The 16,828-nt window shown below is 41.3% G+C and overlaps 1 protein-coding gene across 1 annotated transcript; it reads right to left on the bottom strand.

Moving 5' to 3' along the window:
- Nucleotides 1-6,301: 6,301 nt before the first annotated feature.
- LOC139416701 (polycystic kidney disease 2-like 1) lies at nt 6,302-16,828 on the bottom strand. Its single transcript, XM_071165686.1, has 15 exons — nt 16,546-16,828; nt 16,209-16,322; nt 14,937-15,064; nt 14,436-14,689; nt 13,781-14,005; nt 10,237-10,465; nt 9,888-10,058; nt 9,607-9,788; nt 9,357-9,477; nt 9,168-9,266; nt 8,410-8,531; nt 8,192-8,309; nt 7,961-8,091; nt 7,049-7,196; nt 6,302-6,783 (listed from the first exon to the last, which is right to left on the bottom strand). The coding sequence occupies exons 1-15, from the start codon at nt 16,826-16,828 to the stop codon at nt 6,631-6,633; spliced, it is 2,478 nt and encodes an 825-aa protein (XP_071021787.1). The 3' UTR covers nt 6,302-6,630.

Raw genomic sequence — 16,828 nt, 5'->3', positions numbered from 1 at the left:
CTCGGACTGAATTTTCACGCTTTTATATAGGGGATATCTTGGTAAAGATTTTTTTGATGAGTTTTAGTTGACCACTTAATGTAGTTAAATACAGACTTAATTTCATTTATATACCCTAGTTTGTCATAGGAAATTGCACAGGTACATATAGAAAGAAGTTGTACATTTTCAGAACATAATGCTCTTTAAATCGTTAAGAGTTTCTGATTTTTAAATCACTTTCTGAACATTTGATAGATATGAGTGAACACATTTTCTGTCTCCTGCTTTAAGACGTTTAGCATTTTGGCCCAACAAAGCACGTTAAAAGCACTTTTAGGGTCAAATTTGCTTTAAATCTTCAAAGGCATATGGATTTGTGTGCCATTATGTATATTTACATTTATTTACTTCACATTCTTCCTCTCCCGACATTGTACTAGCTGAGTTTCTTGATAATGCGTGTAAATCTCTATGCTATTTTTTTTTGTTGCTTATACCTGTAAATGTCACGTATAATGGAGAAGGGTCATGGAAGGCCAAACGTGTATATAACCCTCGAACACCTGATTTGAATTGAGGGTTTCCAAGCATGTACTCTTTAGTATCACAGGAGCTCCACAAACCTAATGTTGTATATACTGTAGATGAGTGTGCAATGCAGGGCTGACATATTGAATCTATTCAATATAATTTACAAAGAAGCCTTAATTTAAATGTCAGTTACTGCACCAGTTTATTTTATTCAAGGAAGCTTCTTAGAAGGTTGAACTCTAGATTTTAGTGATGACTGATGATTTTATCATTTTCAAGTTGTGCCATTTTCAGCTAATAGCAGGAGACGAGTAATGAGCATTTCCTGGAGACATTTTGAGGGTGAATTGCACGTTTTTGAAAATGTATTATCTTGGTTGCTCAAAGTATTGAATGTAAAATGGCAATTGTTTTAATGACGAATAAAGTTCAGCAATTGACAATTCAATTTTCAATGTAAAAGGGTCTCAATAAAAATAATTATTGGAAGAAAATAAGCTGTGTTCAGTGCGTTTACTGTAGTCTACAAGTCTCGCTATGTTTGCCTCAATCAGGAGTAAATATTCTAAAGCTATAACGTGTTATAACAACTTTCAAGATTAAGCACAAGTAACTACTTGAAATACTACACTGCTCAAAAAAATAAAGGGAACACTAAAATAACACCCTAGATCTGAATGAATGAAATATTCTTATTAAATACTTTTTTCTTTACATAGTTGAATGTGCTGACAACAAAATCACACAAATTATCAATGGAAATCAAATGTATCAACCCACGGAGGTCTGGATTTGGAGTGACACTCAAAATTAAAGTGGAAAACCACACTACAGGCTGATCCAACTTTGATGTAATGTCCTTAAAACAAGTCAAAATGAGGCTCAGTAGTGTGTGTGTGGCCTCCACGTGGCTGTATGACCTCCCTACAACACCTGGGCATGCTCCTGATGAGGTGGTGGATGGTCTCCTGAGGGATCTCCTCCCAGACCTGGACTAAAGCATCCGCCAACTCCTGAACAGTCTGTGGTGCAACGTGGCGTTGGTGGATGGAGCGAGACATGATGTCCCAGATGTGCTCAATTGGATTCAGGTCTGGGGAACGGGCGGGCCAGTTCATAGCTGCTGACACACTCCAGCCACATGAGGTCTAGCATTGGGAGGAACCCAGGGCCAACCGCACCAGCATATGGTCTCACAAGGGGTCTGAGGATCTCATATCGGTACCTAATGGCAGTCAGGCTACCTCTGGCGAGCAAATGGAGGGCTGTGCGGCCCCCCAAAGAAATGCCACCCCACACCATGACTGATCCACCGCCAAACCGGTCATGCTGGAGGATGTTGCAGGCAGCAGAACGTTCTCCACGGCGTCTCCAGACTATGTCACTTGCTCAGTGTGAACCTGCTTTCATCTGTGAAGAGCACGGCGCCAGTGGCGAATTTGCCAATCTTGGTGTTCTCTGGCAAATGCCAAACGTCCTGCACGGTGTTGGGCTGTAAGCACAACCCCCACCTGTGGACGTCGGGCCCTCATACGACCCTCATGGAATCTGTTTCTGACCGTTTGAGCAGACACATGCACATTTGTGGCCTGCTGGAGGTCATTTTGCAGGGCTCTGGCAGTGCTCCTCCTGCTCCTCCTTGCACAAAGGCGGCGGTAGCGGTCCTGCTGCTGGGTTATTGCCCTTCTACGGCCTCCTCCACGTCTCCTGATATACTGGCCTTTCTCCTGGTAGTGCCTTCATGCTCTGGACACTACGCTGACAGACACAGGAAACCTTCTTGCCACAGCTCGCATTGATGTGCCATCCTGGATGAGCTGCACTACCTGAGCCACTTGTGTGGGTTGTAGACTCCGTCTCATGCTACCACTAGAGTGAAAGCACCGCCAGCATTCAAAAGTGACCAAAACATCAGCCAGGAAGCATAGGAACTGAGAAGTGGTCTGTGGTTACCACCTACAGAACCACTCCTTTATTGGGGGTGTCTTGCTAATTGCCTATAATTTCCAGCTGTTGTCTATTCCATTTGCACAACAGCATGTGAAATGTATTGTCAATCAGTGTTGCTCCCTAAGTGGACAGTTTGATTTCACAGAAGTGTGATTGACTTGGAGTTACATTGTGTTGTTTAAGTGTTCCCTTTATTTTTTGAGCAGTGTATATATATGACTTGATACTACTTATAGTGTAAATACAATTAACAAATTAATAAAATAAAAACATTTTAATTTAAAGCATTTTTCTTTATTGACAACATTTAGGACTTAAATCAAGCACATAGTCTTGTATCAGATACACAACACCATTGCAGTAGCAAGTAGGCCTACAGAAAATAGAAATCCCATTATGATGCTTGTCACAGTGCCAGACAAACTGAGTATCCATCTTTGTTAAAGCCCTTTTTCTACTTACCCAGAGTCAGATGAACTCATTGGGAGAATCTCCTTTTTACTCGCCTCCTCAGCTCTTTGAAAAAGGTTAAAGGTATACGAGGTGCGGAGGCAAGTAGAAGAAACGTTGAAACAAATTCACTCTGCTTCACTTGCACGTTATCAGGCAAAAGATGTTGACAGTAGTGGAATCCCAAAATAAAGTGATTAAAAACTAATTGAGCTAGTTGTGCAAGACATTTTGTAGTAACGTTTGCTCAATGGCTGTAAGGTACATCATAGGAAGTCAGGTACAGCATAGCTCGTTTAATAGTCAGGTTACCTGACACAAAAAAAAGGGTAAAACAGCTTTAAAGTAGTTCTGTCCTTGAGCTCTGTCTTTGAGCTGTTCTTGTCTATTGATGTTCTGTATTATGTTTTGTGTGGACCCCAGTTGCTGCTTTTGCAACAGCTAATGGGGATCCTAATAAAAAATACCAAAATCAAACCTGCAGAATATTAGTCCCTAGGCTTAGGGTTTTGAAGACAAGGCAGTTTTCCAAACTGATGCAGTTAAAAAAAAAGAGGCTGAACAGAATTTGCTTGGAAAGGACAACGCATAGGGGGCTGAGCGAGCTATGCAAACCTTGTTGTACAAAAGCACTTCATTCAACAGAGACACGACCCGATACCGACCACCAGCACCACCAGGACGACCACGATTGTTCTGAACGCCCTCATCTTTGATTGGTCACTCCCTAGCCCTTCCCCCCCAGCCCTGGACCATTCAGAGATCTCAGAATGGCCAAGCTGCAGAAGCACATGATCGTAAAAGCGAGTAGGAACATTCCCTGAAAAATGGTTTGGTTGGAAAGGATGGAAAGTACCACGCTACCACCCCCACCCAGCCCAGACTCATTCGCCAGACAACCCCAGGCTCTGCCCACTCGTTCCGGGGAGCTCTGAGCCTCAGTTAGGCCACAGGATGGACCACAAGCAGGTAGCGCTCCAGGCAGGTACATCAGTGGAACAGAGATCTACCAGATGTGATAAGGCCGTTCTTTACCACGGTGATGACCATCAGTACAACGACATTCAGGTAGTGGCCAATTATTTTGCAGAACATTTCAAAGCTGTTGATTATCTCCATAGCAGCCAGGTTACAGGTGAAGATGTCTGTTGTCGTTGCTTGTGCTGTGGAAACTGTCAGCCTGGTTCCGAACCACAGGACCCAGGTATTGAGGGGCAGGAGGAGGAAGTTGGCCAGGTAGAACCCAGAACAGCAGCATTCCGTTTCTGGAATCTGAACACTCGTAGACGGGGTGGAGGGGGAGAGAGATGTTGGTGGTGTTGGGGGGAGAGAGGACGAAAACCCCTCCATAAAGAGGTCATCCATGGGTGTCCATGGACAAGGAAGGAGGTGAAAGAAAGAATGTGTGTGTGTGTGTGCACAGCCTGTGTGTCTGTGTCCGTGCCTGCGTGTCTATTACTGAGGCAATCAATGTTATGAGTAACTAAACTATGGAAATTGCACTAACATGAATATTAAATTGGTCTGTCAAACATGTGAAATAATGCCATAGATTTGAATTAAATAGATTTGAACAAACCTTAGACTGTCTCACTCAAGTGTGAGTGACGGAGCGTTCTCTGTAGGTGATTGTGTAGGGGAACCTACCCAAAAAGATATACTGATGTTATAGCGTGTGCACACACACACACACACTATGGAGGACTGCTTCTTTTTGGGAGTGCCAATATGGCCGACCGGTGGCTTCAAAACATATCATTGGCCAATACATAGCATTGGCAATCCAGGGTTTATATACACTGCACTCCAATAGATCGTAGAAAGCACTGGCATATGAATCAGAAACCAGGTTTCCATCCAACCATTTCATGCGCATGAATTACTTGATGATGGAAACAGGATATGCCGTTACAATGTTATAAATGCCGACAGACAATTACTTCGTTCGACGAACGAATGTCGGTACATTTTATTATGCGAGAAATGGCAGTGGGAACGCCTCTATGTGCAAATATTGATACAATAACCATCATATCGAAGTAACTTGTGGTCCTCCCACTACGACTCGGGAAAACAAGCTGTTTTTTCAGGCAACAGATTAAATCAATTATGATGAACTTCATAGGGTGGTGAAAGTGCACTTGATGAGCTCGATACTCATTCAAATATCGAGGGTCTTATTCTGGTGACACGATGATCGATGCTTGGCTGCCATTTGACAATACAAATAAAATCGCTGTTATCCATAATAATATCATCATAATGTAGGTAGCCTACCTGCGTTATCTGCGAGCTGTTGGCTAGAGCGCACGTGCCAAGACCAGATTGGGCACGTTTGCTCTATAACGTTTTTTTTGTGAGAAAACCATCAGCAGCGTTGAAAATGCGATGGAAACCCATTGAATTTGTATTTTCCATTCGGTACATAGGAATTTAACCTCAAAAGTTATTTTTTATGTGCACTACATCATCGCGCACAGACTTTTATCCACAATAAATCCGTTTGAAGAAATCTGGTGGGAAAATGTGCCTGTTGTTTTATGCAGGTTTTAGAATTTTGGCACACGTTGGATGGAAACCTAGCTATACATGTCGATACAATATATTTTTTTTTATAATGCTTCTTTGCTTGACAACTAAGTTATGTATTATTAATATTTTACATTTTTACTTCTATGAAAGGTATCTTTTATTTAATTGGAGGATTTTGCGGCCCACATACATCGATCCCTTCACCTACTGGAATAGTTTTGTTCTTCTATTATATTCTTAATGCCGGTAAAATTAGATGTAGCTATATTAAGTAATTAAGTGTTTTGGAATTGAAGAAGGAACAAATATATATTTTCTTTAAAGACTGTATTGGGCAAGAGAGATGGATTAAGTTGGGGGAAAAAGAAAAGGAATTGTAAAGAAAGGAAGCATATAAAGTAAAGTTTCGTGAATAAATGTCAAGATTTTCATTATAAACATAAGCGTCTATAATGATTTACACTATACATTGTTATAGTGTAATCTAAAAAGTAGTCAAACAGTGGTTGTAACGTGTTTTGATTAGCCCTCACGGGGTAAAAGATTAAGAAGGAAAAGCAATCTTACTATCTGACTTTATTCAGAAACATTGAGAGACACTTCATTGAGTAATTAGTTATGTACAACAGATACAATGAGCAACAGCTTTGAATTGAGGCGAGTCTAGATCTTTACAGGAAGTCTATATATATATACACCTATCTCATTTTTTAAAGAATATTCTAGATTTAAACACATATAAAGTAGTCAAAAGATAAATAGTCTTAGTTGCATGTTCCAAGGGACGCTTGTCAATATTAAAGCACTTAAACTCAATTTAGAAGTTCCTGTATATTTAGGAATTATGCACATTAAGTCAGGTGCAAGGTGGAGGGAGTACTTATATAGTATAGAATATTGTGCATATACATTTCACTTTTGTCTTATACACAAACTCAGAAGATAAAATTGTTTTTAGAAATGGCATCGACAACAAACAAGATTAACACATCAGTCACAAAGCCCAGCACAAATGTATGGACAGTACAATTAATATATAAAGTTCCATGTTACATTATCTTATCCTCTCTCTCTCTGACTAAAATGGAATACATGTACAGTATATAGCAGAATTTTGAACACGAATTGAAGTGTTAATAACCTGTTAAGCCATTCACCATTGCCTTTAAGTCAGTTAAATATGCTTCACATGTGGCTGTTGGCCATTGTCCAGCCTGTCCCAGGACGATCATAGGGGGCACTTCCTGCAGGAATGGTTGATCTCCAGGGTGCCATCTCAGCCCTCGTCCCTCTTTCCAGATATACCATAACATTCCCATCCGAAGCTGATTTTTCGTTCTGGGGAAATGTACAGTAAACAAGTGGTCAACTCTTGCAAACTTTATTGAATAAATACCAAAAATGCACGACAGACAACCTGATTAAATACCAAACATGTTCAAGACCGAAAATGTGATTGATAAGCATGTTCAACACCGAAAACCTAATTGAATACCAAACATGCTCGAGACGGAAAACCTGATCGAATACCCGAGCAGGAAACTTAGTTGAATATCAGACATGCTCAACACAGAAAGCTTAATTGAATTCCAAACATTCTCACATAGTTTTTGGCCACACTTGGTTTTCCCATTGTCTCCTTCCCATTAGTCCTGTTGCTCTCCTGCAGTTCCAGTTTCTCCGTGACTATATCCATCTTGGTCATGATAGCAGCTACTGAGTGTTCTAGTTGGAGAACCTGTCTGACCAACCTTTGAAGGAATAGAGGAAAAAGAATTGCCATTAGAGTAGATGGTACACAATGAAAATGGTGTAATGCTGGATATGACTGCATGGATGTGTGGTTTGATATTTACTTCCTCTGATGCACTATAGATACAAAAGTATGTGGACACCCATTAAAATTAATGGATTTGGCTATTTCAGCCTCACTCGTTGCTGACAGGTGTATAAAATCGAGCACACAGCCATGCAATCTCCATAGACAGACATTGGCAGAAGAATGACCTTACTGAAGAGCTCGTGGCTGAATGGAAGCAAGACACCACAGCAATGTTCCAACATCTAGTGGAAAACCTTTCCAGAAGAGTGAAGGCTGTTATAGCAGCAAAGACGTAGGCCGACTCCATATTGATGCCAATGATTTTGAAATTAGATGTTTGACGAGCAGGTATCCACATTATTCTGTTCATGTAGTGTATTTCTAGAGTCTCATTTGAAAGATAATTGTTGTCTGACAACAACAATGCATGTACAGTTTACATCTCGACCTCAGTATGTAACCGGCTCTTGATGTTTCATTGGATTATAAAAAAGGTTGTGGATCTCATATGACACAGGTCAATTAGGAGTCATTCATGGTGCACGTACGTAGATGTTTGTTTGGACATATTTTTGACAAAGTGTCCATCTTTGTAAATAGTATCAGTTTCCTGTCTCTCTTGATAGCCTATCTGATTTTGATCTGGGAGCCGAGATTACCATGCGTTATACTCAATGCAAATATTCAACACACCTCTGGAAGTCCTCCTGCTCCACCAGAGTGTTACTTGGCTTGCCATGCTCATCTATATCCATCGTGGATTTCTCATGAGATCCATTCCCATAGTTTTTTCCAAGGTTGTTGAGCTCGGCACAAAGAGCATCCTGAGGATAATGACATGAGAAAATGCATGAATGGATTTCTTTTATCGTATGAATAGCAGAGGGGTTAGGTTAAATTGCTCGTTTAGCCAAGTCCACTAACCCTCTTCTCCTCCAGCTCCCTCTTCATCCTTTCCTGCTCCTCTTGGTCTAGAATTTGGTTTCCATCGTGGTCGAATTTGGAGAAAGCTTCCGATATCTCATGGTCGGCATGTCCCAACCTGTAGGGTTAAGACAAGAGAGGAGAGTATAGACTAGAATCTGAACGCTATTGATTTATGTCTATGGATTTTTCTTCTGTCAGAAAGGATAGTGACCTACTCTCTCAGAGTTTCTCTAAAGTCTTTGAATTCTAGTTTGTTTGATCCAGATCGTAGTACTTTCTGAACATCGGATATCTTCTCCTTTTTCAATTTCAATTTCATAAATGTCTTCATGTAGCTCTGAAACACAAAAATGTATGCATGTTTTATTTTGTTATTTTTTTGCATATGTTATATACACTGAGTACAGCGGACATTAGTAACATTGTTGAGTTGCATCTCCCCCTTTGCCCTCAGAACAGCCTCAATTCGTCGGGGGATGGACTCTACAAGGTGTCAAAAGCATTCCATGTCGACTGCAATGTTTTCCACATTTGTGCCAAGTTGGCTGGATGTCCTTTGGGTGGTGGACCATTCTTGAAACACACAGGGAACAGTTTGGCATGAAAAACCCAGCAGCGTTTCAGTTCTTGACACAAACTGGTGCACCTGGCACTACTACCATACCTCGTTCAAAGGCACTTACACTTTTTGTCTTGCCCATTCACCTTCTGAGTGGCACACGTACACAACCCATGTCTCAATTGACTGAAGGCTTAAAAATCCTTCTTTAACCTGTCTCCTCCCCTTCATCTACACTGATTGAAGTGGATTTAACAACAATAAGGGATCATAGCTTTCACCTGGATTCACCTGGCCAGTCTGTCATGGAAAGAGCAGGTGTTCTTAATGTTTTTGTATACTCAGTGTACTGTATATTTTATATTCTGATATGTATCATATGCCATCTTACATTGGTATAATATATATGTTTACCTGTTTGATGATGTCAGTAATCTGCAGCTCATCCTTCTGGGATGACAGCTCTTCCTTGACCTCAGAATATGTGTCGTTGATGATAGCCAGAAACATGTTCTAGGGAAGAAATTCCATGAACATAAGATGGCAAGGTTTAGTTTACACTTCGAAAATCTAGTAGAAAATATTTTGTTCCGTTCAACTTACAAGCAGCACAAAGAAGACAAAGAACACATAGGTGACGAAATAGATAGGCCCCAGGACTCTGTTGGCACGTTCAATGGCATCATAATCAAAATCTCCAAGAATAATCCGGAACTGTGTAAAGCTACAGAGAAAAAGGAAACCAATTAGAGTAATTGATCGATACTGTTTTCAAAATCTGGCCAATTGCTTGCGTGGGTGTTGGATTGTTATTTATTTACGAGAAAAATAACTATTTTTGGCGCTCTCTTACATGCACTTGACGAAGGTGCTGAAGGATTTCACCTCCGTACCAAAGAGCAGGTAGCCAAGCTGAGCGTATGCAAAGAACACGATGAAGAACATAATGGCGAATCCCATGATGTCTTTGGCACAGCGGCCCAGAGTAGAAGACAGCTGAGTCATAGTCTTATTGAAACTGATGTACTTGAAAACCTAGAGGCAAGAACAGGAGTCAAACTTTGGGCACCGACAACAATGAAATGAAATGCATTCAAGTATTGATACATTCTGAGGAAGAAAGAAGTCATCTACCTTGATCCAAGCGAAGAACAAGTTCACTGCATTCATGTTGTTGTATTGTGTTTGCCAGAATGCAAGAAATTCAAAGTCTGCATAAATGCCAGGTTGTTCTAAGAGTTTACCAAGTAATTTGTCCACTTTAATGGTGCGAAAAACATTGAAGATGATTGCGACAATGGCAAGCTGTGGAAAACAGATTTGTGTGAGGTTCAGGTTAGGTTTATCATAACTCGTAAATCAGCATCAATCATCCTCCTCAGCTATGTAGCTCACCAGCCACCACTGCTTGATATGTGACTGATGCGATTCTTGTGTTACTGAGTACTTAGATTGAGAATTATGTTTCAGCCTGTCCTCTCACCAGTATGACAACCACATCCAGAGTGTTCCAGATACTGCTGAAGTAGGAGAACCCGTGGATTCGGAGCTCAAGGATCTCCTCCACAATGTAGTAGAGGATGAACAGGCAGAACACCATCTCACAGCCAATGATGAAGTAGTCCCAGTAGGTGATGTAACGAATCAGCTTCACCGTTCTAATCTGATATGAGGGTATCGCTCCACCAGTGGCCGGAAATTCAACCAATAACCTGCATAAAAGGAAATCACTTTTAACCACTGGTCATTTGTGAAAGAATACATGTATAATGTCCATATTTGGACATCCACTGTAGACATCCAAAGTCACCGGACTCAGTCCTAATATGGACACCATATACAGTGTCTATAGAAAGTCTACCCTCACTTTGGATTTGTTCACAATTTATTGTGTTATAAAGTGGGTTTAAAATGGATTTAATTGTCTTTTTTTTGTCAACGATCTACACAATATATTCGGTAATGTTAAAGTGGAAGAAAAATGTAATAAAAAAAAAAATGATGAATGGAAAATGAAACACTAATATACCTTGAGTAGATAAGTATTCCCTCCCCTGAGTCAACACGTTAGAAACACCTTTGGCAGCGATTACCGCTGTGAGTCTTCTTGGGTGAGACTCATAAGAGCTTTTCAAACCTGTATTTTCACACCTGTATCATGGCTAGACAGCAATTTTCATGTCTTGCCATAGATTTTCAAGCAGATTTAAGTCAAAACGGTAACTTGGCTACTCAGGAACATTGGTAACCAACAGCAGTGTAGATGGCTTTATGTTGTAGGTTATTGAAAGGTGCATTTGGTATGGTATTTTATTAGGATATTTCATTCCTCTGCCAGTGTCTGGTGTCTGGTGTAAAGAAGACTGAAGTAGGTTTTCCTCTAGGATTTTGCCTGTGCTTAGATCCATCACGTTTCATCCTGAAAAACTTCCCAGTCTTTACCGATGTCAAGCATACCCATACCCATACCATACATCCTTATTCTGAAATTGCTTAAATACATTTAAAAATAATCCTCAGCAATCTACACACAATACCCCATAATGACAAAGTGAAAACAGATTTTTAGACATTTTTGCTAATTTATAAAAAAATTTAAAAAAATGAAATACCTTATTCACATAAGTATTCAGACCCTTTGCTATGAGACCCGAAATTGAGCTCAGGTGCATCCTGATCAATGTTTCATTGATCATACTTGAGATGTTTCTACAACTTGATTGGAGTCCACCTGTGGTAAATTCAATTGATTGGACATGATTTGGAAAGGCACACAACTGTCTATATAAGGTCCCACAGTTGATAGTGCATGTCAGAGCAAAAACTAAGTTATGAGGTTGAAGGAATTGTCCGTAGAGCTCCGAGACAGGATTGTGTCGAGGCACAGATCTGGGGAAGAGTAGCAGACATTTCTGCAGCATTGAAGGTCCCCAAGAACACAGTGGCCTCCAACATTCTTAAATAGAAGAAGTTTGGAACCACCCAAACTCTTCCTAGAGCTGGCCGCCCGGGGGAGATCAGACCAAGAACCCCGATGGCCACTCTGACAGAGCTCCAGAGTTCCTCTGTGGAGATGGGAGAACCTTCCAGAAGGACAACCATCTCTGAAGCACTCCACCAATCAGGCCTTTATGGTAGAGTGGGAAGGAGGTGGAGCTGCAGGTCAGGGAGGTGACCAAGAACCACAATGGCCACTCTGACAGAGCTCCAGAGTTCCTCTGTGGAGATGGGAGAACCTTCCAGAAGGACAAACATCTCTGAAGCACTCCACCAATCAGGCCTTTATGATTTAGTGGCCAGACAGAAGCCACTCCTCAGTAAAATGCACATGACAGTCCACTTGGAGTTTGCCAAAAGGCACCTAAAGACTTTCAGACCATGAAAAACAATGGTCTGATGAAACCAAGAGGAAACTCTTTTGCCTGAATGCCAAGTGTCATGTCTGGAGGAAACCTGGAACCATCCCTACCGTGTGAAGCTGGTGGTGGCAGCATCATGCTGTGGGGATGTTTTTCAGCTGCAGGGACTGGGAGACTAGTCAGGATCGAGGCAAAGATGAACGGAGCAAAGTACAGAGAGATCCTTGATGAAAACCTGCTCCAGAGTGCTCAGGACCTCAGATTGGGGTGAAGGTTCACCTTCCAACAGGACAACAACCCTAAGCAAACAGCCAATATAATGCAGGAGTGGCTTTGGGACAAGTCTCTGAATGTCCTTGAGTGGCCCAGCCAGAGCCCGGACTTGGAGAGACCTCCCCATCCAACTTGACAGAGCTTGAGAGGATCTGCAGAGAAGAATGGGAGAAACTACCCAAATACAGGTGTGCCAAGCTTGTAGTGTCAGACTCGATTCCGTAATCACTGCCAAAGGTGCTTACATACTTATATAAATAAGCTATTTCTGTTTTTAAAGTTTTTTAAATTTAAAATATTTCTATAACCCTGTTTTTGCTTTGTTATTATGGGGTATTGTGTGTGGATTGATGAGAAAAATATATATTTAATACATTTTTGAATAAGTCTGTAACGTAACAAAATGTGCAAAAAGTAAAGGTGTCTGAATACTTTCCAAAGGTACTGTATGCATGTTTTGGAATATTTTTATTCTGTATATTTGTATTCTTTTCACTCAGTCATTTAGGTCACTACAAGTCACTACAATGTTGTTGATCCATTCTCAGTTTTCTCCTATCCCAGCCATTGAACTCTGTAGCTGTTTTAAAAATCACCAATTTACAAGCATTTCGCTACACCCACAATAACATCTGCTAAACACATGTATGTGACCAATACAATTTGATTTGATTTGACCTCATGGTGAGATCCCTGAGCAGTTTCCCTCCTGTCCTGCAGCTCAGTTCAGAAGGATGACTGTCTTTTATGTGTTTGGGTGGTTTAATACACCATCCACAGCATCAGTATTAACTTGACCATGCTTAGAGAGATATTCAATGTCTGATTTGTTATTGTTACCAATCCCTGCCCTTCTTTATAAGGTTTTCGAAAATGTTCCTGGTCTTTACTGTTGAATGAATCTGTGCTTCAAATTCAGTACTTGACTGTGAGACCTGACATATGTTGTTTTTATGGGGGACAGAGGATGGGGTAGTTCTACATTTTTTAATGTAAACCCATACTATTTCACATAGTGTGAGTCATTATAACTTGTGTGATTTGTTAAGCCAAATTTGACTTTCGTTTTGCCTCAACAAAGGGGGTGAATACTTATGCAATTACTATATTTAGTTCTTACATTTGTATTAATTTTCACTTTGACATTATGGAGTATTTTGTGTAGATCAATGACAAAAAAATACAATTAAATATATTTACATTTGAGTCATTTAGCAGACACTCTTATCCAGAGCGACTTGCAGTAAGTAGTGAGTGGATACATTTTTGCACTTTGTAACACAACAAAATGTGAAAAATGTTCAAGGAGTGTAGACTTTCTATAGGCAATATACATGAGAACTTGTGAGAGAGTCTACAGTGGCGTTACTGCGTGAAGTGGTCTGTTCTCCCTACCTGATGACACAGAACAGATTGATGTTAGCGTTGTAAGTGGAGAAGTCGATGAACACGGCCCTGGTGCCATGGTCCAACCACAGGTTGTTATTCATCTCCATCAGGATCTCAGCACTCTCCTCCTTGGTCCTGTTCAGGTCCTGGTAGTACCCTCCACCGCTGTACGTGGTCAGCAGACCCCAGTGGGCCGAACCCTTTATCTCTTTCTCATTGTGGTATTGCCAGCTGCAGACATAGAGGAGAGAATGTATTTTATCATAGGCCTTTCAGATCTACAGTCAATATTTTCAAAGTTGTCTTAATGTCTATTTGATTGACACCCAAATTGGTCTGAAAAAATAAATAGGGTTCTTCGGCTGTCCCCATAGGATAACCCTTTTTAGGTCCAGGGAGAATCCTTTTTGGTTTCAGGTAGAACCCTTTTGGGTTCTATGTGAAAACGGTTCTACATGGAACCCAAAAGGGTTCTACCTTGAACCTAAAGGGTTCCACCTGGAACCAAAAAGGGTTCTCCAAAGGGTTCTCCTATGGGGACAGCCAAAGAACCCTTTTAGGTTCTACATGGCACCTTTTCTTCCAATAGTGTGTGGTGCAATAGGATTCAACTACAGCCATGTCATGACAAACAAGCATTGAAAAGAACATTTGAACTCACGCAGTTCCGTTAACAAGGCCAAAGTCCACCTCATCCTCCTTCTTCTCATTATAGACATCAAAGCATCCGGAGATCTCGTTGCGGAAGTCTTTGTGGACCTTACAGGAGTTGTTCATCACCTTTATCTGTCTCATCCTGGGTACCCCGAGCAGCATGTTCTCATAGTAGATGAAGGAGTGGTCCCCATTCTGTAGGGACTGGTCATTGTACCATTTGGTCCAGTAGAGGCCGTCCAGCATTGGGCCCTGGGCATACTGTTCAAATAGAGGTAGGTAGGCCACAGCATGAACAGGTAGAAGCATTTATGATTTTTTTTGGTTTATTACAACGCATTAGTATTTCCTTTAATGTTGTATTATTATTACTATCTTCTGATATCTTGATGTCACTTATGGACTTATGTCACATTTGTGCTATTCGTGATCAAAGTAATTGTATCGGTACAAGTTGATATCAGACAGTTCAATATTTCCGCAGGGTTAGAGCAGGGAGGGTACGTACCGTCCAGAAGTCTGCCATGCTGCTAATGGACTGAAACGTAACTCCGTTGCCACTGGGCGTAAGCACAAACAGGTCTGTCATGACTTTGGTGTAGTAGTAGGTATTGGAGCTGGTCATGCCATATGTCACTGAAAGACAACATTGTTATTTTTTTTACCTTTATTTAACCAGGCAAGTCAGTTAAGAATAAATTCTTATTTTCAATGACGGCCTAGGAACAGTGGGTTAACTGCCTGTTCAGGGGCAGAACGAGGGGGTTTGAACTTGCAACCTTCCGGTTACTAGTCCAACGCTCTAACCACTAGGCTACCCTGCCGCCCCATATCCAGCCATGGATTCATAATATCAGACTTTGCTCAGGGCTCAGTCAGACCACGTTGTCCTCTCAAAAGTCCAAGATAAGGAACGTCTGAAACAGACACGCGGGCCAGAGCGTCTCATTCAAGCTTTGTCATTTAGTGAAAATCACATCACAGAAGTCAAATCACGTCACAGAAGTCCAAGTGGCACCGATTAGAGCAGGTCATTTGTTGAAGAGATGGCACACTGGGGCGACGCAAATAGTCGTATCAAACGATGTAAATCCGCTGCAGACAAAGCAACAATGGCTTAAGCCCCATGCTCTTATCAGTGAAAGGCAGGAGCACTCTGTCTGTGTTCCTTTCAGTCGTAATGTCCCGCTGGACAATGCATTTCAGCCAGAAGGGAGGGGGAGGGTATTTTATAATAGGGCACTAAAGCAGATTGAAAGAGCTGATGATAAATCAACACATTACACAGGTTTCAGTTTGCCAAAGGCACAGTGATCATTGAGATGCCGATTACACTCAGATAAGGCATACTTTCTGTCTGTGTTGCCTATTGTCAACCAGTCTGCATCGTTACTAGATCTATGTACAAGGCACAGATCATGCGTTTGCTTTGCTTACCCATGACCTGGCACACTCTGACACAACAAAAAGGGCAGGTCAGACTTCCAAAACAGAGCATTATATAGAAAATCATAAAAATGCCAAGCTAATCCCTGCAACAACGTTTATTGTTCCTGAATTGTACCCGAACACTTGCTAAGTAACTCAAATACCACAATTACTGTTAGTCGTAAAAATAAATTATTGTTTGAATGTCCGTTTTTAAGACACATGTACAGTAGCGGCAGACTTGAAATTGTCATGTTACTTACTATACAGTCATATCCTTACATTGAAATATGTATTCACTCAATATACATAGCCATGAACAAAAAGAAACATGCATTGTTGACATACTTACATAGACATATGTCCACAAGGAACACCAAATAGACCAGTAATTCCCTCAGAGTGGTCCTAACAAACAGTTCCCGGTTGTCCGATGTGTTCTCAGTCAGTGTCGTGCCCCACAGTCCTACATAAATGAAGAACATCCCATAATTTCAGAGAACTCTGAAAAGATATACTAATTTAAAGCCATACACATTTCCTTCCATGACATGCCAAGGAAGGGAATATTTCCGGCACAGCATTAGTCTGTACATCATTTCAACTTGATGACATTGCCAGGTAAAATCATTCAAATGAAGCAAATACAAAATACAACAACAACCCAACGGTGGTGAACCAATTCCTACCTTTAAAAAATGAGCAGCATCCACCGCGTTTTTTATCAGAACCTGTCTCCTGCGGCTTGACCTCGGTTGGGAAAGGGCTCGGCGTGGGCAGTTTGCACATGCTGTCGAAGGAGCCTTGGGGGTACAGAGGCTGGGGGTTGTAGACGGTGCTGATAGCCCGAGGTATGGGTGGAGGAGAGCCACAGTACCCCTGGTTCACCCAGGAACCCTTCCCCAGGCTGTCCAACTCACACTCCACCTGTCCACTGAGGTGGCTCTCCGACCGGTTGTTGAGGCGCTGCAT

The sequence above is a fragment of the Oncorhynchus clarkii genome, chromosome 1, assembly GCF_045791955.1.
Source record: "Oncorhynchus clarkii lewisi isolate Uvic-CL-2024 chromosome 1, UVic_Ocla_1.0, whole genome shotgun sequence".
NCBI classification, from domain to species: Eukaryota; Metazoa; Chordata; class Actinopteri; order Salmoniformes; family Salmonidae; genus Oncorhynchus; species Oncorhynchus clarkii.
This window is presented reverse-complemented; position numbering and strand designations above follow the sequence as displayed.

Coding starts and splice junctions, on each gene's coding strand:
- LOC139416701 (XM_071165686.1), bottom strand. CDS start 16,828: ATGCAGCGCCTCAACAACCGGTCGGAGAGCCACCTCAGTGGACAGGTG. Junction 15,065..16,208: donor CCTTGTGGACATATGTCTAT/GTAAGTATGTCA, acceptor GTTGTCTTTCAG/TGACATATGGCATGACCAGC. Junction 10,466..13,780: donor AATCTGTTCTGTGTCATCAG/GTAGGGAGAACA, acceptor CCTTTTATGCAG/GTTATTGGTTGAATTTCCGG.